The following is a 24816-nucleotide window of genomic DNA, read 5'->3' as shown; positions in this document are numbered from 1 at the left end:
ATTTTTTCTACCATTACACATAATTTCGATGCAAACACATAGTCCATAATTCTGAACGCAGCTAGGAATATTATTTTAACACTTCACTATAATTTTGCTGAGAATGGTTATTGCATGATACACTTTTAATAGATGTTTTAGTTTAGTTATACTAGAGTTTTCTATTAAATCACACATACCGTAGTTATAGGAAGATGGGCATGAAGATGTGCTTTGAGCGAAGGAAGGCAAATATTGAATCGGAGTGACAGCACATACTGCAGGATTATTGTCTGCCCGCGCTAGAGCCCAGATCCAGCAAAGGCATTTCAGTGTGTGCTTAGCTTTAGACATACGAGTCGTTTCAGTGACAGCCATGGCCTTAAGTGTTTGCTGAATCAAGGACTAGCCAAGCCTGCAGACATAAATTCATATTCTTATTTAACTGTGTGTTATATGAAAACAGTTTTGCTGGTCTCATATTTTGTAAGTTATTTTGTGATGACCTTCGTAAGATTTTTCGTATCAGTGAAGCACCCATGAAAGTTTCTAACCTGGTTTATAAATACACTATGAAAAAATAAGCAGCTACAATGACTCTCTTCTACACATTTTGTTAAAAGCAACACCTGGTTTGAAAAGTTATTAAAGTAATTTTTTCCATGGTAAAATATATTTAAAAAAATAAACTCTTCATTTCATCATCTTCCATCAAACACAAAAGCCTGTTGAAGGGCGGGACATACCTCAGGTATTTTCATTTATAAATGCAAGAGACTGAGGGCATCAATCTTTTTGCACTTAAATGCTGGTGGTAGTAAGGCCCTTTCAGCTAAGTCTCCACCAAGCCCAACATTAGTGAGCTAAAGAAACAAATAAACAAAAATTTTGCTTGCATATAACTTTTTCATAATCCTGAATTGAAAAAAATCCTCTCTGCTTAGAAAAAAACTCTTATTTAACTGCTGCCATTAAAAAAGTATACCTCACCTCCACGTTGTTTTAACTTTGATCAGTGATTCTGAATGCAAAGGATTTAAACACTCACTAAAATTACTGTGGCATGCCATCAGACTCTTAAAGTTCATAAATTGTGCTAATCCTAATTTAAATCAGGAAGCTATAGTTTAGAGCTAGAGCTAATGGTTGTCTTCGCGTGAAAGGTCTATTCCCACCAGATTTTCTTTACTCTATTTTGCACACGACTGACAGTGCTCACGATGTCATCCTGAAAGACCGTTTGGTGTTATTACCAGAAGCTACAGTTTGTGTGAAAACTCTCCATGCTCATGCGGTGAATTGCATCGTTGTGGGGACCACGGCCCGCACTGCAGTGGTCTGGGCCTGGCCACGATGGCGCAGCTCTGCAGCCCGGGGTCTTCAGTACTCCACCGAGCTCACGATTGCCATTGGTTCATCAAATGTGGCCAACCTTATCTGCTTTGGGGTAGGGATGGAGAGAATTTCCCCCGTGTCAGGTGGTGAGTGGATACCATTGTCTATTGCGTTTGAAACTTCCTCCTCATGATCCTCGTACAGTGTGTTGATGTGCAGCAAAGGGTGGGCTGGGTTGCAGTTCAGTGCAGGTGTCGGCTCGGGCTTGACCTGGTTCAGAGTCATACTGGTGGCAGCAGCAGTGGTGGCTATGTGGTTGTGGTTACATGTGACAAAAGCCCCGGCAGCAGGCACAGTTCTGCATGTCTCGGATGAGTACAGGATCTCGTTTGCAGGATGAGGGGTGTCTAGAAGAAAACCAAAGAGCCAGTTAAAACAAACACAAGTCATCTCTCACCCTTCCAGTCCATCACTCAGCAGTGTCCTGAACCAATAAAAGTCACTGGCAGTTTTGCCACTGATTTCAGTGGGAGCAGGAGTGGACCCAAAAATGAATTTTCTTGGGACGCTTTGAGAAATCCAACAGGACTGTTTCAAAACAACAGGGTGGTAAGCTCAGGGAAACAGGACAAACAACAAATGGGTTTTGTAAATCTCGCTTTTTTACGCATGCTCATGCTTCCTTATGTGAATGGCACTTTCATAAAATGAACAAAAAAACAACAGAAAAGAACCTTTTATTCTCCTCTACAGTCTGGCAGGTGTTTTATATATGTTATGACTTAATGTTTTGACAAACATTATGAATGCTGAAATCCAAAGGATGGAATACAAAAAGCACTGATATTTTCAATGGGAAAAAACAGTGGTTACACATTGTAAGCCACTTGTCTTTAGAAAGAACTCAGCAATTTGACATTAACTGATGTCTCTTTCCAGAAATTATAAGTGTACCTTACCTGATGGACTGCAATGTAGGTCTAACTCAAAAGCAAAGCTGAAAATTTTTAATGGGAATGGGGAATAACAAAGCCCCAAAACTACATTAATTATTTTTTGCCCTTAAAATATTCAAGCACTAATTTAGATGAAAGTAATTGAGACCAGAAAACCCCAGTAGTTTTGAGGAGTTGAAATCAGAGCAGGTGACTGGATAAGGAATGCTGTAGAATAGCTCACATGCACAGTGGGGAGTTGGAGGGCTCTAAGGAGCATAAGGATTTGGAAGTGACAGAAACTTTTATACCTCAAATCACTTCTTTGCTGGGCAGTGGGGTGACGGTAGCTGTCAGTCTGTCGAAGCCCAGAGGGAGGTCTTAGCTTGTAATGAGATGAGAGCCGTTGCTTTAAGTATGTACAAATCTTTCTGTAACTTCAACTGCATTGTGCTTCTTTCTTATGTCAGTAGCTTACAAAAATAAACAAGAAGATACCTATCTGTCTATCAGTTTATCTACTGACCTATCATCACTTTTCTCTGTGCTCACATGGCTTTCCCCATCTTTCCAGTACCTAACAACTATTGATACAATTGAAACACTCCTTTGAGGTAAGATAGGGACGGGATTTCCAAGACACACACTGGGAACTGAGGCACAGAAAGACCATCTCCTGCAAGGCCACACAGGAGGGGAATGGCAGAAATCCTGAATCCCCAGCCAGCACCTACACCTCAGACCATCCATCTTCTGGTCCACATGAGACAAAGGGCAATTTAAAACATGTCTTGCATAAGGAACAGTATCAATGATCCCAGTTGTGATTTCCCAGGTCACAAACACATGCCAACCCCTAAGAACTGGTAGTTAATGAGAATTTTTTCTACATGGAGCTTTAACTGCCATTAGAGCAGTTTTTCACACACTCCTAAGAAGTGGCTGTTACTGGTCAGAATCATGGCTCGGGAATTTCCATATGACTTGAAAATTAGGCAGGTTTAAGAAGTGCCTGGTGCTGGTAGAGCACAAAGGGTATTGTGAAGGCCAAACCCTTCTCATTTTCTTGGCAAGGCATGACCACATTTGGAATTGTGAAAATCTGCTTACATTTGAAAAACTACCTGCACCAACAGCCTGCGGGCTGTTTCATACCGCTCTACCTGTAATAATGCTTATCTTCCATATGACCGATAAAGAGAGACAACCCCTGTTTCTGAGGCCTGCAAACCCTAAGATTATTAGCTATCCCAAAAGCTAGTAAGGTAAGTCAAACAGTTCAGATAAGCTTTTAGTTTTTGAATATCGCTATGCAAATGATGGTCTGTGGACCTGGTATGGGCATTATGGCATACTGTACCTTTGAGAGAGGAGGTAACGTGTACTACGACATTCTCTTCCTGGTTTAAAAATCCACCCTCTTGGCTTTTCGACGTAGGCATCGAGGGGAGGGCTTGAATCTCTGGCTTCGTTTTTTTGCTACTAAGTATATATGGATGAACATCCAAGGAAAAGTGCCTCGTGTGTTTTTTTTCACTGCTTGTGCTTGGGATGGCGTTTGGCTCAGGTTTATGAGTGGCCGATTGCTGTGAGGTTTTTGCAGCAGACTCTAACAAAGGAGCGATAAGGCTGTCTGTTGCTGTTTTTCTCCGCACAGGCTTCGGTTTTTCAGGTTTATGGTTTTCAACCTTCATAATGGCTAACTGTTCCTTGAAGGGCTGAGGAAGGGGATTGGTAGTCGGGATCCATTTCATCTTCTTCCTTGGCCTCTTAATGATGAGCTGCTCATTAGCATCGATGTCTGCTGGATCAACACTTGGGTCTATCGTTTGGATCCCTGAGTCACGCATGGTTGGAGTGGCATCGTGATTGGACTGGGCCAACGCCGCAAGCAGCTGGCGTACCACATTGTCGTACATCAGATCGCTTTCATTTGTGATAAAATCCAGGCGGTTCAAAGATTTTATGTGGTCCCGATTCTCATTACAAAACATGGCCAAAATATTGATGTCACAAAACTGGGACTTCTGCCACTGTTTCTTGGTCTTTATTCCAACTTTGTTCAGTTTATCAAATATGAAGTTGGACTTACGAAATATGAAGAGGTGAATTAAGTTGATGAGGATTATCAAGTTCATAAAGCAGAGAAGAACGATATCCACACCAGCAATAATTCGCTGGAGCTGGACAGATGGCAGTTTGCAGTTCACTCTGATGTGCAATTTGGAGCTGCTCGTTTTGTCTGGAGGCTCTCCTAATGCACACGTGAACTCATTTTGCTTCTGTGTCGCATAGTAGGTAGATAGGTATGTAATTGGTATGATGCTTAAAAAGATGATGAACAAATGTCTCGCAAGATAAAGCTTAGCTAAAAAGTTACTTCGTCCTCTTCTTTCCAGGTATTTCTCAAACAAGTTCTGTTCAGGGCTTTTTTCCTTCTCTGCATTCTCAATGATTTCTCTCTTTTCTCTCTCGGTGATCCCTGGGCCTTTGGACTGAATCTGTTTCTCTATTTTTGGTGCCCGCCCTTCAGCTGCACGGTGGTAGCAGTTATCAATCTCCTGAAGCAAAAAATTAAGCTCTGAAGTCAGTCGGGTGGAGGCCAGAAATTCCCAGCCCAGAGCTGGAATGTACATTATCCCAGCAAAAGCCAGCAGTGCATAAGGTAGGAACTTATGCTCAAACAAGGAGGGCCAGTGGCTGGCATCAACTCCTGGCAAGGCATCTTTTAATTCTGTCCAACAATATCCTCTGGCATACAGGGCTTGATCGCGGGTGAAGTTGTGTGGTGTGTAACAGTATATTGGCTCCTCTGTATAACAGAGAGAAAAGTCACTGCTGTGCATTTAACCTACAAAAGGAGCTCTGGAAAATAAACATTTCAAATGATATCAATTTTATTTTACTGTATCTTTACATAACCATTAAGCTCTCCACGTCTCATAGACCGCCCAGCCTGAACACATCTTCACAAGCCTCCAGGCAAAACTATTTTCCTGGAAGTTTTAGAATGAACCTGAGCTAGAAATGTCAGCAAGAAATATGTATTTTGGTTTAATTATCTCTCTGAGAACAATATGCTAAGCAACTGTGACCTGAACTCTCTAAAGCTAAAAGACCAAATAACCACTATACAGTAGTTGAGGATATTAAGGGCAAATGCTGAAAGGCTTATTTAGGTGAAATTTAAGGTTCAACCCAGCTAAATAATCTTCTAAATAGAAAAAAAAAGTTACATGTAGCTGAAGGCGATGTTTTTAATCCTTATTAACAAAGTCTACTCGTTGGGATATGGTAGAAAAAATTGAAACTTAAGCCACAGAAGCATTCAGTCAGCTGTATCCCACCCAGCTAACACTCTTGAATTTCAGTGTGACCGCCCAGGACAGAATCTGGTGTGCTAACTGTATTTATCGCTGTGAAAATTTAATTCTACATTTGAAACTGTAACATTGTTTTTTATACAATGTGCAACTAAATGCCATACAGTATTGTGGAAGAAACAAATACTGTGAATCAAGCAAGCAAACAGACAAAGTAATGGAAGAAAAAGTGTAGCAAGGATTACTAAATAGACAGACAGCGATGCAGATTTTCTTTCAGGACATGTTTAAGCCCCAGGCTGCTGGAGGGTGGAAGGGTTTATCAAAAGAAGTAGCACCATACACTTGTCTATTTTAACTGTCCTTCCTAAGCATTTGCTTTTTGCCACCATCAGAGACAGGATATTGGGCTAAAAGGACTTCTGTCTTCACCCAGTAAAGTTATGTTCTTATACAATTATATTTTTCTAGCAATACATTAAAGTAAGATAGAAAAACTTGTGAAAGCTGGAATGATATTAACTGTGCAAAGAACAACAACCAGTAGCAAAACACCCTCTTCAAAGAGGAAGCCCATAGTTTCATGTTTTGGCATGTAGAACAAAGGGAATATATTTTACAGGGTTCTGGTAAAACTTTAAAAAACTTCCTAAAATGAGACCCATAGGAAGAAGGCATGTTTTCTTGAACTGAGAATCGCTCAAGAACACCAAGCTTGCAGTCTACAATTCAGATCGAGAACAGCTCACTGGAAGAGAGTGGTGGTACTGTTCTCTTAATCATACAAATAATGAAGAGAAAAACCAAAATATTATGTCATTTGATAACAATACAATATTAAAAATTAATAGGCAGGCAAAACTCCCTAACCCTTTTCGTTTAACAGAGGACTCTTTACTTGACCATCTATTTCTCATGTGCAAGCAAGTCAAAAGCAGTTACTAGTTCTCTGGTAAAATGGTGAGGTGTAAACCTCCCCTGTGACCCACAGAGATCTACTTGCTGAGGACTGCACTAAAATTGTTTGGACTGTTTTCTAAAATACAACCAATTTAAAGAGAGCTACTAAAATAAATGATGTTACCCAAGACAGCATGTAAAGTGAGTAAGCCCTGCAAATTCTTTAAAATCACTTTTGAAGACAATTTAAAAAGATCTAACTTACTTCAGAGGAGATCTTAAAGCACTCAGATGTTACACAGCCTCCCATTTAGGCTATTTCTGTGTATTTACAGCCCTGTGTTACATGAAAAATGCTCAGACTCTCTTGTTTTCAGTAATCACATGCCCTCCCAACTCTACCCATGAAGGGATGCATATAAAAAATTACAGCTCTTACTATCAAAGTTTTACTGTATGATTTCCAAGGAGACAAAGTAGATTCCTATGTGAAAATGTTCCCATGGGAAAAAAAAAAAAAAGGCAAAGAAACATGGTGTGTTTCTCATAAGCAGAAATATTTTGAATTAAGTGTCCCTAAGCTCAGTAAAGCCTGCCAATATGAAACCTGGTTTCCTGTGACACACATGGGTTCCTTTCTCCTAGGTACCAACACCATGAATATTTGGGAAGACAGCAACAACTACTCATATGAATAATCTGTAAGGATTATTTTTGGATTCATGTATCAGTTACTATGACCAAATAAACTGTGAACAGGTCTCTTCAGTTCTTTTCACTGAGACCTGAAAGCTAAGGTAACTTCTGCCAAAATTGTATATACACAATAACAATCAAATGTATGTTTATTTTATAAAATAAAAAAAAAAAAAAGGAAACAAATAAAAATGTCTTAACATTTACATTTATGTTGGGCAGATCATTTAGAGACTAACTCTGCATGCTGTTCATTGCCACTGCTTCAGTGAAAAAAACCTGAAGAGCTTCACAACTCCAGTTTCAATAGAGGCTACTTCAAAAATGGGGCTGCCTAGGCTGGTAAAGAAAGCGAGTATCAGTTTACATTTTTTAAACTGCTCCCATTACCTGGTAATTCATGAGACATCTCTGATTTATTGGGATAGCTGAGCATGGTGTCCCATTCTTATTTAACATTTTGTTAATTTATTGATGCTAGTCTAATATTTTCTTCGCATCTTTGTTATATGTTATACTTTGTTATATGTTATACTTTCATTATATGTCATGTAAATTCTAAGACCCTTCAGATAAAACCCAACTCTCAGTGAAGCCAGTGGAGTTTCTTATAACTGACTGAAGTGGGGGCAGTGGAGTTACAATGCAATTTTATTCAAACTGTATCTTCCAATATGATTGAGCCATACTCATCATAAGTGAATGCTACTAATTTTGGTAAAGTTACTTCACGGGGGAATTCAGCTTAACCTTCTCAGCACAGGAAAATGATTCAAAGCAAAAGGCTATTCTAGTTGTCGCCTGGAGGAACTTCTTTCTCTTCATTCACAAGCGGCTGCCAAGCAAGACGGCCACGGATTTGAGTTGGCTTTTGTCAATGCTCCTTCTAAGACAATGGCAACACTTCACCTTGCATTCAGCCTGGCATTTAACACCACGAACGTGTTTGATCCCATCATAGTAGAGTAACCCCCTGTTTCTCCTCACTGCAATCCCTTTCAATCAGGAATAAATGAAAAAGAAAAGCACCATGTCAATAATTGATCATTTGTTATGAAATATGGCATTAGCTGGGTCTTAACATGCAGATCTGATGAGGATGGGGGAGTAACAAGTTGTTCGCACACACACAGCTCACTGTAGCCGTGAGAGCCCTACTTAATGCAGTTTCAAGAAGGCACAACAGATTTCTGTTTTTATTTTATAGTATCCTCCTGATAGGTAAGTAGCACTAAAAACAAGGCTGTAAGGGTGTTAAAATCATAGCTCTGACACTAGATCATGTAATATAAAAACATGTACTTGCTTTTAACTTTATATTCATAAATACACAAAGTTTCTACTCTTATTCTTATTTCACCCTGAAAAGCCTCAAGCAATTTAGCAAGCACTCCAGCCACCACGAAATGCAGCTTTTTCCCAAGACTCTGCAGTTTACTTGCGTATGGTGTAACTGCTCAATTGTGTGGGAAAAGACAATAGAGTATGATGCTGTAAGGAAATTTTTTTAAAAGCTTAGGGGCCATTATTATGGCTGAATGGGTTGGTTGTGTTCTCAATACTGTGTAGGCGTAAGCCCATAAATATAATCCATCCCTCCACTCTCCTGGACAGCTACATTCTTGTATGCCCAGAAGACAGAAACTCTTACCAAAAGTCAAGAGCAAGGTCTTCATCTCCAAAAGAATGCTTTGCCGATTCCAAACAATAATGAAAATATGGGTCAGGGTGGACATGCACACATATGCGTTCGTATCAAAGGCAAGAAAAATAGTAAGATAACTAACCTGCCAATGTTATTGTTGGTTGGAATACTGAACTCAACTTTTTTGCATTAAATGTGATGTGCTTACTGCAAGATTTTTAGTTCTGATGCTCAGAGAAAAATCTCAGTAAGTTTGAAATCTGAATGTCTGACCTGAGTTCCACCTGCACGAATGTGTTAACCGCATACCAGACTACGAAGTTCAACACAGTTTCAGATTAAAAAAACACTAGGAATGTCTAAGAAAAAGTCCTGCCTTCAGTAATACTTACCCACATTCCTGGGAAATGTGCCTTTTGAGTAGTTTTTAAGAGACTAAATAACCCTGTGCCAACGCTGTGCAGAAAGAATTACTACATTGGGAAAAAGTCCTTTATGTTAATATGTCATAAAGTATATTACGTTACACCAGCTTGAGTATAAAGATGCATACTGGGAAGCTTAGCTTCCTTTTTTTTGATGCTATTAGATGACCATAGGAGCACTACATCAGATGTTTTCAACAGTCATACATAAACACATTTTATTCTGCTCACTGTGCATGTAAGCAGCTTATAGAAGTCCACAAATCCAGTCTTGTGGATAAGGTATGAGAGACATCTCACTATATTTTTTGGGCATGCAAAGAAGATTTAATAATCAATGCAGAATTGTAATATAATTGATTATGTTATGCCATTTGAAAAATTTTAATACTTGACATCTAAGTTTTTTCACATGCTTCATTCTGTACCATCTCACCCCATCAGTTTAAGTACTACTTAAATGGAGAAATATAACTTGCAGGAAGTATTGTGGTACAAAGGTCACACTTCAGGGGAATGAAAGAGTGAACATGGTTGTGAGAAAATGGCCAGGGTAGAGAGAGGGATGAAGGGCTCTGCCCAAAAAACTCTTTACAAAGAACCTAAACAGTATGGAAAGGAGCGAAGGCAAAAGGAGCCACCAAGTCTGCTGCCTGTTGGTAAAGGCTCCAAGGAATGCCTGTGGGCTTCCTGCAGGCACAGGCTTCCATTCCTGCTCCTCCCAGTTCAAGGTCAGACACCTCCTTTCAGTGGTTCCCCAACCTCCACAAACTTCAGCATACATTCAACCGCCCTCTTCAAGAGGCCCTGAATTAAACACTGTCTGTCAGGCTGTAAGTGGTAGGGATGAAAATATGTTAGGTAAAAAAATCCTGCTTAATTTCACACAGGAAACATAATACTGTAAGTTCTGAAATTCCTCAAGCAAGAAGCTGGAGTGCTGAGGTTTGGGGCTAGAACCTCTGTGAAACTCCCCCCTGCAAAAATGAATCTCAGATCTGGAAACGGTGTTACCAGTAGAAAAGCCGGAAGGAACCTCAAAAGTTAGCAAGTCCCATGCCCCACTCAAAGTAGGGTCAAGGTTGATTAGGCCTTTGACATTCTGAAAACCTCTAAAGACAAGGACTACATAAGCTGTCTGTGCAACCTGCTCCCATGGTTGATTGCCCTCAAGGTAATCTGGTGTTTTTGTAGGTCACGTCCAGCAAGAACGGCAGATTCATGCACAAGTAATTTTTTTCACTTTTGAGAAACGGCCATTTCCAATAATGAATGCAATGGCCAGTTGCCCTAGGAACGCATCAGGTAAAACATGGCTAGATGGCTACCATTGCAATGCCAGCGGCTAGAGCTCAGGCCCCAGCCCTGCACCTCAACTGAAGGAAGAGGTATCAACAGCACAGTTCACCAGGGAGAGTGTGTGTGTGTGTGTCTGTGTGTGTGTGCGTGTGTGTGTGCAAGCATATGGGTGCATATTTGCCTATCTATAAAATACAAACCTTGCAAAGAAAAAAGTGAGCTAGCATACAGGACGCCCAAATGACACTGTCAGGAAGACGCGGTGAGGCTGGCAGATACATCTCACTCTGCACTACCTTTGCAAATTTTTTATGTGTCTTCCTGGGAGATCGAATTGCATCTAACCCAAACACTCATTTGCCCCTTCAAAATAAAGATAACAATGCCAATCTCTCTGTCTTCAACACTGTAAAAAATTAAGAGCTACTCCTAAAAAGACTTAAGTGACTTCGTGCATTGGGCTGTTCCTTTGAATCCAACAGGATTGCTCACAGTGCATAACATTTGGCATGTGCATCGCTCTTTGAAGAACTGATACTGTAGAGGAGTCAATTTCAAGCTTTTAAAATATTATTATGACCAAAAGTTATTTAAATAAATATGGATGACACATGTCTAATGCTTTTGGTTATTAAAAAGAAAGGAAAATACTAGTAATGTACAATATATGCCCCTATATAAAGGGGCAAATGACTTCACACCTACTGTATTCCCACTGAAAAAATGTATATTCACCCAACAAAGCAAAATATAAATCATAATAAATTGTGTATGTCTCCTGTGACCTCTAGCTTTTAGAATTTACTCTGCAAAAAGAAAACACACCTAATTAATCTTCCAACTGAATTGTATGATTTTAGCATTCTAGTGCAATAATTCAGTAATACAGAAGGAATAGCACAATTTTTTAACAGCAGACAGAAAAAAAAAAAAAGACATATCCCAGTTTTTAGAAGATAGAATTCAAAAAGCAAAGGAGATGAACATTCTTGTGCTTGCTACGCAAAGGTAAATATGTTTCTTGTGCAAAAAATTCTCTGAGGATCAAGAAGTAAACATCAGCCTGACCACCATGGCCCTACAGTGGGCACAGGCAGCAGAAGTGGTGCTCAGGTGCTGTTGGATCTCCCAGCTCCTGGACAAGCACCTAAACCCTCAGGCTGGAGACCTGAGTTAACCATCAGGTAAGTATGCTGGCAAGTATACTTACTGAGTTACATATACTACAGACTCACCCTGGGCCTAGTGCTTCCTGGCAAGTGGCTTTCTGCCCTCTGAAGAGGGCTGCTAAATCATCCTCATGCTGATGCCCAACCTGCTTATGAAGAAAATCTGGCATTCCAGTCAAGTTCTCTGAAGCACTCCTTGTACAGTCCTCTCCACTTGACTCTAAGGAGGAATTCAGTGTTTAGGTAGAACCTCTGTATCTCCCTGCCCATCAGTTGCCAGAACACAAGTTTCTAACAGCCACGATAAATGAGAACTCCCTGAATTCAGCAATAAATGCCAGTATTTGACAAGGGTAGCCCTTATCATACTGCTGTCCTTGCAACTGTGTCACATACGTGCAAGCAGACACACATGCATCATTAATCTTGTGTTCTAAAAGGATTGCACAAGAAAGCAGGTAGCAAACTGTTTATTTTGAGAAACAGAAATAATTTATTTAGTAGTTTTTCAGCATTTTTTTAATGGAAAAGAAGAAATCTCCTGGATCCTCTTCTCTCTGGAAAAAAAGAACAAAAAACATTCATGTTACTGAAGCTGAAAATGTAGTCTAATGAAGTATAACATTATCTAAACTGTATGTGTGTTTTCCATCTCGGTCACACAGTCCACTAGGATTATGTAACTCTCTACTTAAATGTGATTTTAACAAATGGTGGCTAATACTCAAATCAATTCACAGCCGAAGAAACAATTCCCTTAATTTAACAGGTTTATTTAAACTACTTTATTTAAAGGGTATTTAAAAGTTAGAAATTCATACATGAAGATGGATTCCTGAAATTACTTTGGTGCATCAACTGTAGACATACATTCCTATTTAACTCACTGAGTTTACTCATATTAATAAGAAAACATTAATCAAACTAAGCCTTAACTTAGCAAGCTAATTATTAAGAATTATTACTTTTATCAAAACAAAAGGACAATACCTTTACCTTTCTTAGGGAATATTCTTTCCAAATCTGAATATAGGTTCCATGCCCATGAAGTCTTCCTAAGGTACAAATTTCTCCATGCTCAACAAGGTAAGGTATAGCCTTTTTTGCCCACTCTCTGAAACCACTTGTCCTGTTTAAGAAAAAAATCTTGAAAAGAAAGTCCCTAAAGAAATGAGACAGGAAACCACTGCTGCTATTAAGTTTTATGGGCCTATACTCTACAACAATTAGTCATAATGGGTGAGATGTTGATAAGCAGTTTCAAAGACTGACAGGTAAGGGTTCCCTACAGCAGTAACTGCAATGTAAGGGCAGCAGCAGGTGTCCCTGTATTTACAATTAAGAGTTTTTTTCCTTGCAAGACTGCTGCTTGAACTGCATATATTTTGGATCTGCAGAATCAGTAAATTAGTAATGCATTTTCCTACTGTATAGATAAATTTAGAGAACTATATTCTCTGTATGTAATAAACACTGGCTCTTCTAAAATTAGCTGGTATGCTGAAGTTCACTTACCAGCAATCTGAGGCTTAAAGATTTGTAATGCCTGCCCAGGTTATTCAGGAGACAAGGATATAACACCTACTCCTGCTTGGATGATATGTTGGAAGTCTGTTGGAGGTTATTCCAGAAATGGCAACAGTTACGTAGTAGGTGCAGAAACACCTAAATGAAATCCCTTAAACTGCTCATACAGAGGAATGTTTCCTCAATAGTGAGTTACCACCACTGTGTGATGGCCATGTGGTGTGGTGCCATTGGAAAGAGCTTATTCATAGTGACCGCACTGTTTGACATCACCAGAAGCATTTCTTCCTGTGCTCAAGAGAGGTCTGTGAGAACACAGAAAACACCTGGAAGGAAATTACAATGCTTGTATTTGTACATAGAGGTGTGTTTCTGTATTATAATGTTTCTTTGTATTATGTTAAGATTTGAGGGAAGGTTAGATCTGAATTTAAAATGATGTATTAATCAAAATACAGTTAATGAAATTTGGCCATACAGACAGTCCTAAAAAAGAGATCTGAATAACATTTACTTCAAAATGTAGTGCTTACATGAGGAGGTGAGTTGGATTTTGGTGATGTACAGATCTTCTGCATAGAAGTAATGTGTGAAAATAAGTGTTTTAATGTTTTCCAAAGATAAAAAAAAAAATTTTGGCAGTTAAAAAATTCCCCTCTAGAGATGGAACCCCAAAGCAACTGCACAAGCACCCAGACACTATGATAATGTGGACTAGAGTAACACCTAAAGTAAACTGCAAGAACATGTAAATGCCAAAGTGAAATGAATTATGAAAATTCAGTGAAACTGATGAAACATAGATAAGGGTGGCCCCTTAAGTCCAGAGTCAAGTGCAAAATACGAACACAAGAAGCAACAGGAACCAGCAGGTCTGTTCTACTGCTTTATTGTTATTTAATGACTAGAAATTAAAAAGATGCCTTGTATTAAGTACTTTTTGGCATTAACATAGCATCCAGAAAATTTCATATTGAAAAGAGAAGAAAAATGCCAATAGTTAGCTCATTAGGTAATTATGTTATTCTAATAACATAGTATTTAGAAGGCAGAGATGGCTGGTCTACTGCTTTTTGGAAAACTGATTCCTCCATGAAGTTTGGTAAAGTGTCAGAACTGTTCTGATCTATCACAACAGAGACAGGAGAATCAGCCTCCCAAGGTTCCCAGGGGCTCTGCCAGCTCCTGAACAGGTCATGGATCCCACAGAAGATAAGGCACCTCACCCTCGAAATGCTGAAATAATTACTTCAGCATTATTATCAAAATGCTACAAAAATAGTCACTGAGTGAGCTCTAAGCTGCAAAAAACACACCACACATCTTAGCACTGGCTGCATTGCCGCTCCGGTAACTGCATGACAGGTATGGTGCCAGTGAAGAAAAGCAAACAAATCCCCAAAGCTTGCTCTTGTAATGAACTGCTGTGTTTCCCAGTTCAAATGCAAGACTATAATATAGGCCTGGGACAAAACCCTGGTGATGGAAATATCTGCACTGATTTCAGTGTTTTTCTAAGAATAAATCCTGTATCATGGGAAACAAATGGAACCTTCTACAAGAATCATGCCAGTCTACTGCAAAATTATTCAGCTTTTGTAATTACACACGTACACCTACTGAAGGTGCCCACCGCAGTAATTTTTAATGCTGACAGAACCCAAGGAGCTCAGTGATGATCTGGATTCTTTTTGAAGAGTTTTGCAGTTCTAAGAAACAGTAAAAACTTAAGATTTCTTCTAGATCATGGATGCATAATTTCTATCCCATTTATGGAGAAATAAAGCTTAAAAATACTTCAGGGTAGCTTTGAAAAAGAGTCTTGACCTTACTATTATTTATTCACAAGGTTTCCTCTTGACTAAGATCAATGAGTTAAGTAGCTCAAACAAAGATATTTTTGACCATCTGATCAAGTTGTTGTTATCTGAAAACATGTACTAAGCTAAATCTCATCCACGTTTTAGACCTCTTCACACACATGACACTTGGGAAGATGAAGGATTTAATAGTGCAAACAGGGTCATTAAATTTCATATGAAAAAGGATGATGTGTATGTGTCAACGAAGTTTGAGAAATGGAATTCATGACAGAAAAATATCTGTAGCCGCTAGGAACTGCAGTGGAATGATTACATGCAAGGCTCATGCACCGCCTCAAGATTACCTTTCTATTTAACATTCAACTGTGTAACTGCAAATGTTTACATGACCAAAACTCATGGAAAGCCAGCTCACATATCTTGGGTGCACCTTGTGTGTGTGAACTGCCCTTACCCACTGGGAAAAATTCCATCAAGAAGTACAAACAGCCAGTGGCTGAACTGCAGCCAGCCTGTGGTTGCTTGTACTATTTCAGTTCTTTTTGGAAAGACATGACTGGAAAGCACTTAAACACAAGTGGTACTGAGACACTCCTTAAATTCTTTTATCACAGCTAATACCACCTCAGAACAAATTTCCGCACTGGTGTTGTCATGTACATAAAGCAACCTGGCCCTGTACTCTTAGCAGCAACAATAATCACTTGGAAAACCATCATCTTCACTTTCTTACTGTATGTAGCTTTAAGTGAAGTTAAAAAGAAAAAATGGAAAAGAAGCTCAAAAGCCATCTAATAGATAAATCATGTAAGTGAGCATGTGTAAAGATGCTGCCCACAACTTGAAACAGAAATATAAAATAGAAAAGCTGACCAGAAATACAAAATAAAACTCTATCTTATTATAAAGAAATCTTCAACATATATTGTTTCAAACATACTGTAGGGTGAAATGCATAAAAAGACATTGAATTCACGCATATAACCGTACTACACAGTGAAGTAAGCACTGCTTATGCAAAATGATTACAGATCAGAAAACATAAAAACTTGAACTGACCCTTCAGTCATTTCACTTACTGTCTCCTCCCATTACTTCCTCATGAGAATTTTCTAGCTGAAGAGTGGTAGAGGTCTGAGCTACGTAACTGCTAAGAGACATAGAAATACAGTATTTATGAGCAACTCTTTGGTATTTTGTAGGTACTGCTTTACAAACCTAGCAAAAAAAAAAAAAGAAGAATGTCAAAGCTTGGCTTTTGACTGAAGTATAAAAATCAGCTGGATGACTGTTTTGCTTTATTTTAATGAAGTATTGGTATTTAACAGCTTCGGAGGGAAAAGCAAACATGACTGCAATACAGACAGAATAATTCACTGTGAATAGAAAGCACGAGGCACTATACAAGAGGGATATGACTTCGTAATCCCTGTAATCTGCCACATCAGTCCTAAAGCTTTTGGAAGTTTGGAAATCAAAATATTTCAATACCCTGAAGGTAACACATAACAGAAACAGCAACATATTCTCCTTTGGGGCCCACCACCCTTTGGTCCATTACACAGAGAACCTTCCAAAGACACTACTGATAGTGCTGCTACTGAACACAGTGCAACACTGAACCACTGTACTCAAACCACTTAGTAAAAACATTAAGCAACACAAACTAAGCAGCACATCATGAAAGCCAAGTATTTCCATCTGCTGGACTGTACAACAGCGTCTTGAAAGTTCAGCAAATGCCATGAGATATTTCACTACAAAAGGCTGCCGCCCACTGCCAGCAGCATCATTGCCACTCACAGAGGTAAAATATAGCACTTGCCAGTGAGGACCAGTATTAAGTACTCAAGAGCACCCTACTTTTAGCTGAGGTCTGTGTGTACTCGTTCCATGGTAAAAACTGGGAGGGGAAAGGATGAAAAATATATGAAACACCAAACAGACTCAAACTGATAACAAATGTTGCAGTCTAATAACGTTCTGCATTCAGTGCATTTTAGAAAGGAAATGAAAATGGAAAGGTGGTGTATTAAAGGACCGATTCCTTTTTATCTGGATGCATACCTCCCCAGACTGACCACGCCTTGATAGGAGATACTGAAACATCACCACTAAAAACAGCTGCAGAAGATTAACACAGACTGTAGCTGGACCAGAACTACGTATCTTAAAGCCTTGCCTAATAACTTTTAATTAAAGTTTGGTGGTTTACCTTTTTTTTCACTAAATATTAATCTAAGGGTAGTCTGCTTCAACACGAAATCACTTTAAATACGTTATTTAAAAATAAGTAAATAAAAAATACAAAGAACACCAAACCCTTTATTATGGGAAAGGGAACAATCCGGCAGGCTCCAACACAGATAAAATGGAAGGACGAAAGTGACAACCTATACTTACAGGCTTAAAATTTGCTTTTCCACCAGCTTTTTCCTGGTATAGTCACCTACTCCTGCACTGGGACAGGGCAGTACTACCATATCTGAACTCTCTGTTTATATTGGTTGCATTTTACTTCTAGTTTTCCTAGGAATAACTAACTGTTCAAGCTGCTAGGGAATGGAAGTCAGGCTTCCGTATCTTCAGGTATGAGAAAACAAACCTTTAGCAAGTCAAATATAAGCAGAGACCTTTGCAAATCACCGCCTATACATTTGCATGAGTGCTCCAGCAGATGCCCAATAATATTTAGGGTATAATTGGGGTCATGCCCCTGTTCTGACAGAAATTCAAACACATTGGTAGTCATATTTAAATAATAATAAAAAAAATCTTATATTCAAAGCAGTATTTTCCAAACGAAAACAGAGCAAACTGAACTAAGTTCCCTTGGGAGTACCAGCTGTGTGCACTGTTATTCTCAACGAGGTTTCCTTTAGCCTGTGCCAGCTTCTGTTGGCACCTTCACCACGGCTGAGAGCTCCATGACTCCAGAAAACCAATTACACTTAAATACAGACCCATCCACTGGGCAAGAGAAACACACCTTCAAAACTTTCCCTTTTATCTTCCAGGCAAATATATGCTGGCCCTTAAATACAGGATGTCCTGGGTTTATATGAAGTCTGTTCTTGGGTGAATTTTAGAAAGAAAACCAATAATCTTTCTTCTCTTGTGGGTGCTTGTGTGGACTTTCTTTGTGTGGGGTAGCTATTGCTCCTGAATCACCTTATGATGAACTTATGCCCAGTAAAAATATGTCACATGGATTTATTTTAATTAACTTTCTAGGGCTGTCCTTTCTGAAATCCCACTGGTTTGCTTGAAAAACATTAAAGGAGAATTGGGAGACTCAGAAATGATAATGTAAGAGGTTATCTGAGTGACTTTTTTTACTCTTACGAAAGAAAGTTTGGGGAATACAAAGAAAGGCTGTATGCATTTCTCTGAAGAGGGGCCAGTGCAAGAATTGTATCTTACTTCAGAGTAAAGCCCTATCCCCACTGAAATCAATAGGCAAATTCTTACTGACTCCTTTGCAACCTGAATTGAACTCTCAGGAGCACATCCAACTGATGTGTATGTCCCATGCCTTCCCTCTGCAGAGAGCTCAATCTCACCAAAATGCACTGGCATCTAGTAGTGAAATTTAGAAAAAAAAAAATTATCTCCAAATAAATTTTGGTTATGTGACAGATTCATTTCTAGGGCAAAAGGATGACAGCTCATTTTTCCACATTGAGTCAGACTGTGAGGACATTGTAAGCATCCAGGGCTGCGTAACAAAGAACATGGCCAGCAGGTCGAGGGAGGTGATTCTACCTCTCTATCCTCATGAGACCCCACCTGGAGTACTGCATCCAGCTCTGCGGTCCCCAGTATGAGAATGATCTGCTAGCAAGAGTCTAGAGGAGGCCACAAAAATGGTCAGAAGTCTGAAGCACCTCTCCTGTGAAGACAGGCTGAGAAGGTCGGGGTTGTTCAGCCTGCAAAGAGAAGGCTCTGGGGAAACCTTACAGCTGCCTTCCAGTACCTAAAGGGGGCTTATAAGAAAGATGGAGAGATACATTTTACCAGGCCCCATAGTAAGAGGACATGGGGCAATGTCTTTAAACTGAAAGAGGGTAGCTTTAGATTGGACATAAGGAAGACATTATTTACCGTGAGGGTGGTGAGGCACTGGGACAGGCTGCCCAGAGAAATTGTAGATGTCCCATTCCTTGAAGTGTTCAAGGCCAGGCTGGATGGGGCTGTGAGCAACCTGGTCTAGTGGAAGGTGTCCCTGCTCATGGCAGGGGGGTTGGACTAGATGATTTTCAAAGGTCTCTTCCAACCCAAACCATTCTATGATACACATAATAGAAGAAAAGCCCAGTACCTCATTGAAAGCCTTTTGTAACACACTAAGTTCAACTGGATTGTGATTTATTCAGAAAATCTGCATAACACCTGCTAAACAATTATGTCTTGCCTTTTATGGTACTGAAACTCTAATTTGTAATTTAATTTCTCAGAAGTGATGTAAAGATAAGAACACTCCAATATGAGGACAAACAAATCACTTACATGAATAGCAAATGCATTAACCTAAACAATGACTTTGTCCATGGCACTAAACCAACATAATTAACTAAATAACTTTATCTCCACCCACAGGCAAAATTCAGTATGCAATATATTATACTACAGACATAATGATTTTTAAAGTGGTTAATTATAATATTTTAAATAAATAACACACACTTCTCAGTCTTGTGTTGTGGAGCTGAACTCTGCTTTCGTGTGTGCTCCAGGCTTCCTGGGATGCCGAGGTGCCTTCTGCACAGCGCGGGGCGGAACAGCCACGCTGCTCAGCCCAGCAGCTCTCGTTGCACTTGCACTGGACTGAACAGTTGCTGTTGACTAGCTTTAAGCTACGCTTGATCCCACGCAGATCAACTCAAAGGTAGATGAGAGAGTACACAGGTTTTTATCTCCTCTGTGCACTAATCATGCAGACTCATCCAATCCAGAGCAAAAAGTTTTGTGAGAAGCCACTGCGTTTTGATCGCTACACTTTCATGTCTCCAGTGCACACAGCACTGTTCCAACAGCTTTACCAACACTGATTAAATAAAATGGGATAGAGTCCAGAAAAGGGGACTGTTCTCAGTTTATGGGCATGATGGTAGCTTTCCATGGGTCGCACTAGATATCATTAACAGAATTCAGAATGATAAGCATCAGTTTTTATTTCCTATTCTCATGCAGTAACTGATGCACATAAGGGCCCAAAGCAAAGGTTGAGAAGCTACTATGATATTCACAGCCAAGGAGGTTGCAGGAACCTTATTCAATTTTGTCAGCAAAGTTTGCACTTTCATACATATTATTTAAATTGCACACAAGGAGCAGTATCCAAAGGAAGCAAACAGATTTTTTTAAAGATCAGTGGCAGTGTATGGGTGAAACATCACTGCAGAACCAGTAATAAGTGTGTACCCAGCTGGACTATTGTTATTACTATTGTCAGTGTCTCTGTGTATGGGAATATAGTGGAAGATTTGGCGAGGAGATTAGTCAAATGTAAATACCCTGAAGTGACTTGCACCTGTCTGTAGAAAAAGCACATACATCACACTAATTGTTTTACTGACCTTGTGTGCTTGATGAGTAGAACCTCTGTGTTAGATAACATAGGCCTGTGAGAAACTCTAGACACCTTATCACTATGTCTGAGATTCCTGCTTTGTTGTGAGAAGGAGCAGGAGGCTGCGCCTGCCTGAAGCCTTGAAATACAGGTGAGCTCAGCAGGCCCAGTGATCTTCCAGCTGGGCTGAACTGACCAGCGCCTGCATCCCTGCCTGTGTCACCTCTGCCTGGGAGCTTAGGTGCAACTTCGGAGATCCCTCAGTAGAGAGGTAACTAAAATAAAACCTGCAATGCATTCGTGGCCTCTGGCTCTTCTTGCGACGTGCCTGCGTATGTGTACACACTCTGGACAAGCTTGACGTAGTAAAGAAGTCTGAGCACATGCTGTTTTGGTAACAGAGTAACACCTGATTCATGTCACATTAAAATTAATAGGAGTTTTGCTCTTGAACTTTAGAAGCAGAATTGAATCCACTAATCCTGAGCTCTTCAACTCCACTCCAAAGCCAAAACTATTTAGTTTCATCAGATCCTTACAATGTTTCTATACAATCTCCTGTATCTTCACTTTTTTTTTCCTTCTCATTTTTCTAACTGCAGACCATATGAACAAACACATGACATCACATGACAGGAAAGTGGTGTCTCACATTTTTCTGAGTTGCCTTGTAAGCTTTGTCCTGACAGGACACAATAGGTTACTGTCCTGTATTTTACTGGGTCAAAGGAGCATACATGATCTGTCAGCAGTCACAAAGGATACTACTTTGGGTCCTTCTCAAAAACAAATTTGGAACACAACCATCAGCCTAGAGAATAGTCTTCCACAGCCATAAACTCAAATGCAGAAATTCAGTAGATTCCCTCTCTTACACATATCTGTGTGGACCACAGTTCACACTTGCAGAGGGACATCCACTGTACTAATCTGAGTGTCTTAGTCTTGAGGCTTCCTCCACAACCTGCAGTCTCAGAGGATTTGTTCGTATAGAACAAATCACTGCTGTCTGCACAAGCAGTGAGTCAAAGGACTTTTGCTGGGAAGCTCGCACCATGTAAAGGAACACATGTGAAGGGGCACAACCTTTCCTGCAACCAAGGTTATCTTTAGGCCTGCTGAGGTTCAAACCTGTACATCCCAAACAGTATGAAGGTACACATATAAGTATGCACTCTTGTGAGCTTCTGTAGGACTGTCTTTTCATTAGTTTGCTTCTCTTCAAACCAAATAGAGGAAAGGATGCCCAAACGTTTGCATTCTACAGAGGATCACCAAAGGTGACCTTGAATCCTGCCTTTCAGTCGCAATGAAGAGATGCCCTGAAACATGGTCTCTTTGAGAAACCTCCAGATGACCACACAAAAAATGAGGCTCTTCTCATTAACTGGGGCTGTCTTGCTCTATATAATGGTATTTTTCAAAAACTAAGGTAGTTTGAAAAAGTTTAGACTATAATTCAGAAATATCTCAATACTCCATTTGCAAGCAGCTATTATTCTATGTAATTTAACTTTACCTCATAAAAATCCCAAGTTTTATGGGTACGCAAGTGCTAGAAGTCAATCCCAAAGCAGTGTGCAAAGCAAGAGCCTGATTCTGGTGTGTTTAGACTGACTGAATACAGCCAGTTCCCACCAGCCTCACAAGCTACAGACCGCCAGGTCAGTCCTGTATATTAAAGCGCTAATAATTTCATGTGGATCTTCAGTGTGGAGCTTCAAGTGACCTTAAAAGCAGACATGCACTAGCAGCTACACTCATCAAGCTTATACTTCAGAAAGTAAAACAATGGTTGCACATGTGCTAATGGCCTGGAAGGTGTCCTAACAGTTTACTGAGTCAGTAATTTTCAAGGCTCATTAACACTTGACCTTCCTAGACTGGAAGGACACTGCCCTGCTGGTGATGGGCAATCAAGCCAGGCTTTTAAAACTGTTACTGGTTGTATACGTAGGCCCCTCACTGAAACCCAGACCAGTGATTTCCACTATCACAATATGGCAAAGCACAGTGTGCCTGTGTCCCCATACATTGTCTCAGTCTCCATGAAGGCACCTGTCTCTCCCTAGCTGGAGACACCTGAATTAACATCAGGACAAACGCCTGGAAGTCAGTCAGGGTCCAGCTCAGGACGTGTCCAGGATGCACGTCAAGGAGCAGAAAGCCGCACCCTGTGTCACTCACGGTACCTCTCAGCTGCTGCGGGGCAGCGCAGCCTTCCCGCTCCAGCGCTGCCTGCCGGCCAGCGCCCCGGGGCTGCGCGACGAGCGGGGGCAGCAGGGTTCGCTCCCCACCGCCGGGAAAGGCGCTTCCCCGCCCGCCAGGCGAGCGGCAGCGGCCGCCCCTCAGCGCTGGTGGCCGTTGGGGAGCGGCCGCTGCGCGACGCGGCTGCCCCAGCCCGCCCAGGCGGGAAGGTGAGGGGCGGCGGCCGCCCCGTCAGCGCCAGCGGCCCCGCCCGCCCGCCCCGCCCGCTGCGGGCATCCCGCCGCCCTTACCGGCGAAGTTCTTGGTGAAGACGAGGGTGACGAGGAGGATGGGGATGAGGACAGTGCCGATGGTGACCACGCGGTCGAAGGGCAGCTCCAGCTTCAGCTGGAGGAGCAGAGCCGCCAGCGCGCCCGCCTTGTCATCCTGCTGCCCCGGCAGGATGAGCTCCTTCAGCTTCTCGCCCGCCAGCAGCGCGGTGGCCATGTCGGGGTGGTTATCGATGATGTGTTGCATAAGCGGCGGCGGCGGGCGGCCTCACGCCGCCGGGCCTCCCCGGGGACGGGCGGCGCGCTGCGGCGGGCTGGCTGCGGGCAGCGCCCGCCGGGCCTGCGGGGACAACACCGACAGTGGTCACGGCGGGGCCGCGGTCGCGCTCCTCCGCCGCAGCTGCACCATGTCTGGGCCGGCGGGACGCTGACCCTGCGGGCCCTGCGCTACCCCCGGCCTCCTGCCGGGCCTTGCGCGCAGCTCCCCCGCCGATCGCCCCGCAGGGGCATCTCCCGCCCGCCACCCGCAGCCCTGGGGAGAGCGGGGCAAACGCGCCGGAATAACGATGCAGCCGGGCAACCGCAACCCCAGCGGCAGCTGTGCGGCGGCAGGCAGCCTCCCCCTCCCAGAGCCGTGCAGAGAAATGTCATGAGAGGCGGGCGACGAGAACTGCCCGGTGACAGCTCTGCAATTAGACGCTGCCCCCGCTTTGCAGTTCATGCGGTACAATAGCGGTGAAGCAGCCATGCAACGAGACAGAGCGGGAGCTGCCTCTCTGACAGCGCTGCAGACAAGGAACAGGGCATTTACCTGGCAGCTTCGGTTCCCTCCGTTCCCAGGGGATGGTGAGCAAAACCGATGAATTGTAAATAACAGCGGGAGCCGCAAATAAACTTACACTGGACCTTTCTGCCGGAAAAAGGTCCCTGCACCTCCACACGTAATAAAATCGCTCCGGAGTCGGAGCGGGAGGCGAATGATGTGTCGATGCTTGTTATTGCAGCGGGTAGTTGGCGCTTGCATGGAAACGCCCGCCTGCACCGAGCAGCAGTAACCTGCAAAGCAATTCAAGAGGGGGCTTGCAGCAGCCGTGCGGAGGAGGCGAGAGCAGCGCCGGGACGCACGGCCAGCGCGCAGCTGCCCGTTCGGGCTTTGGGGCGCACAGCCGGAGCCGCCGAGCCGGCAGCAGCAGCCGCAGCGGGCGGCCGGGGCGGGCACGAGACATGCGGGGCTGCCGCGTGCAACACGTTGCGGCGCCGGCCCCGGGCGGCGGCGGCGGCCGCGTCCCTGCAGGAGCCGCCGCGCGGCGACAGCGCGCATGCGCCGAGCGGCTCTGGGGGCGCGCGGGGCCGCTCGCTGAGGGGCGGGCGGGGGCCAGAGGAGGCCCCGGAGCGACCGGGGGTAGCGGGGTCGGGGGGGACCGGCAGGGGGAGGCCCGAGCTCCACTCCACTTCGCCCCGGCCGCTCCGCAGCGCGCACAGGGGAGCTCAGGCCCGGGTGCGATGGCGCTTCCCGCAGCCCAGTGGTTTGTGAGGGTGGGTAGCGGCGGGGAAGGGGCGACTCACACCCTGCTCTGAGGGTCTCGACCTGCGGGCATGTCAGGCTTTAGGTGCTCCCGTTGGAAACCCTTCCAGCTGGTTTGTTTTTAAAGCTTATGTGGGGTTAGTCACGCCTGATAAAACAGCCCAAGGGTAGAGAGCTTGCCAGAAT

General features: G+C 42.4%; 1 protein-coding gene across 1 annotated transcript; it reads right to left on the bottom strand.

The window, feature by feature from the left end:
* PANX2 (pannexin 2) lies at positions 1-24404 on the bottom strand. Its single transcript, XM_082066390.1, has 4 exons — positions 23917-24404; positions 23127-23445; positions 3610-5061; positions 1-1721 (listed from the first exon to the last, which is right to left on the bottom strand). The coding sequence occupies exons 2-4, from the start codon at positions 23350-23352 to the stop codon at positions 1360-1362; spliced, it is 2040 nt and encodes a 679-aa protein (XP_081922516.1). The 5' UTR covers positions 23353-23445; positions 23917-24404; the 3' UTR covers positions 1-1359.
* Positions 24405-24816: the final 412 nt, after the last annotated feature.

Source organism: Streptopelia decaocto, assembly GCF_964273445.1.
Source record: "Streptopelia decaocto genome assembly, chromosome: 1".
Taxonomy (NCBI): Eukaryota; Metazoa; Chordata; class Aves; order Columbiformes; family Columbidae; genus Streptopelia; species Streptopelia decaocto.
The sequence above is the reverse complement of the archived record's forward strand: the minus strand, read 5'-3'. Positions and strand labels throughout refer to the sequence as shown.

What these genes read in the sequence shown, in the direction of transcription:
- PANX2 (XM_082066390.1), bottom strand. Translation starts at nt 23,352, where the DNA reads ATGCAACACATCATCGATAACCACCCCGACATGGCCACCGCGCTGCTG. An exon ending in CTTCACCAAGAACTTCGCCG is followed by an intron (nt 5,062 to 23,126) that starts GTAAGGGCGGCG and finishes TCTGTTATACAG; the next exon opens with AGGAGCCAATATACTGTTAC. An exon ending in CGTTACCTCCTCTCTCAAAG is followed by an intron (nt 1,722 to 3,609) that starts GTACAGTATGCC and finishes GTTTTCTTCTAG; the next exon opens with ACACCCCTCATCCTGCAAAC.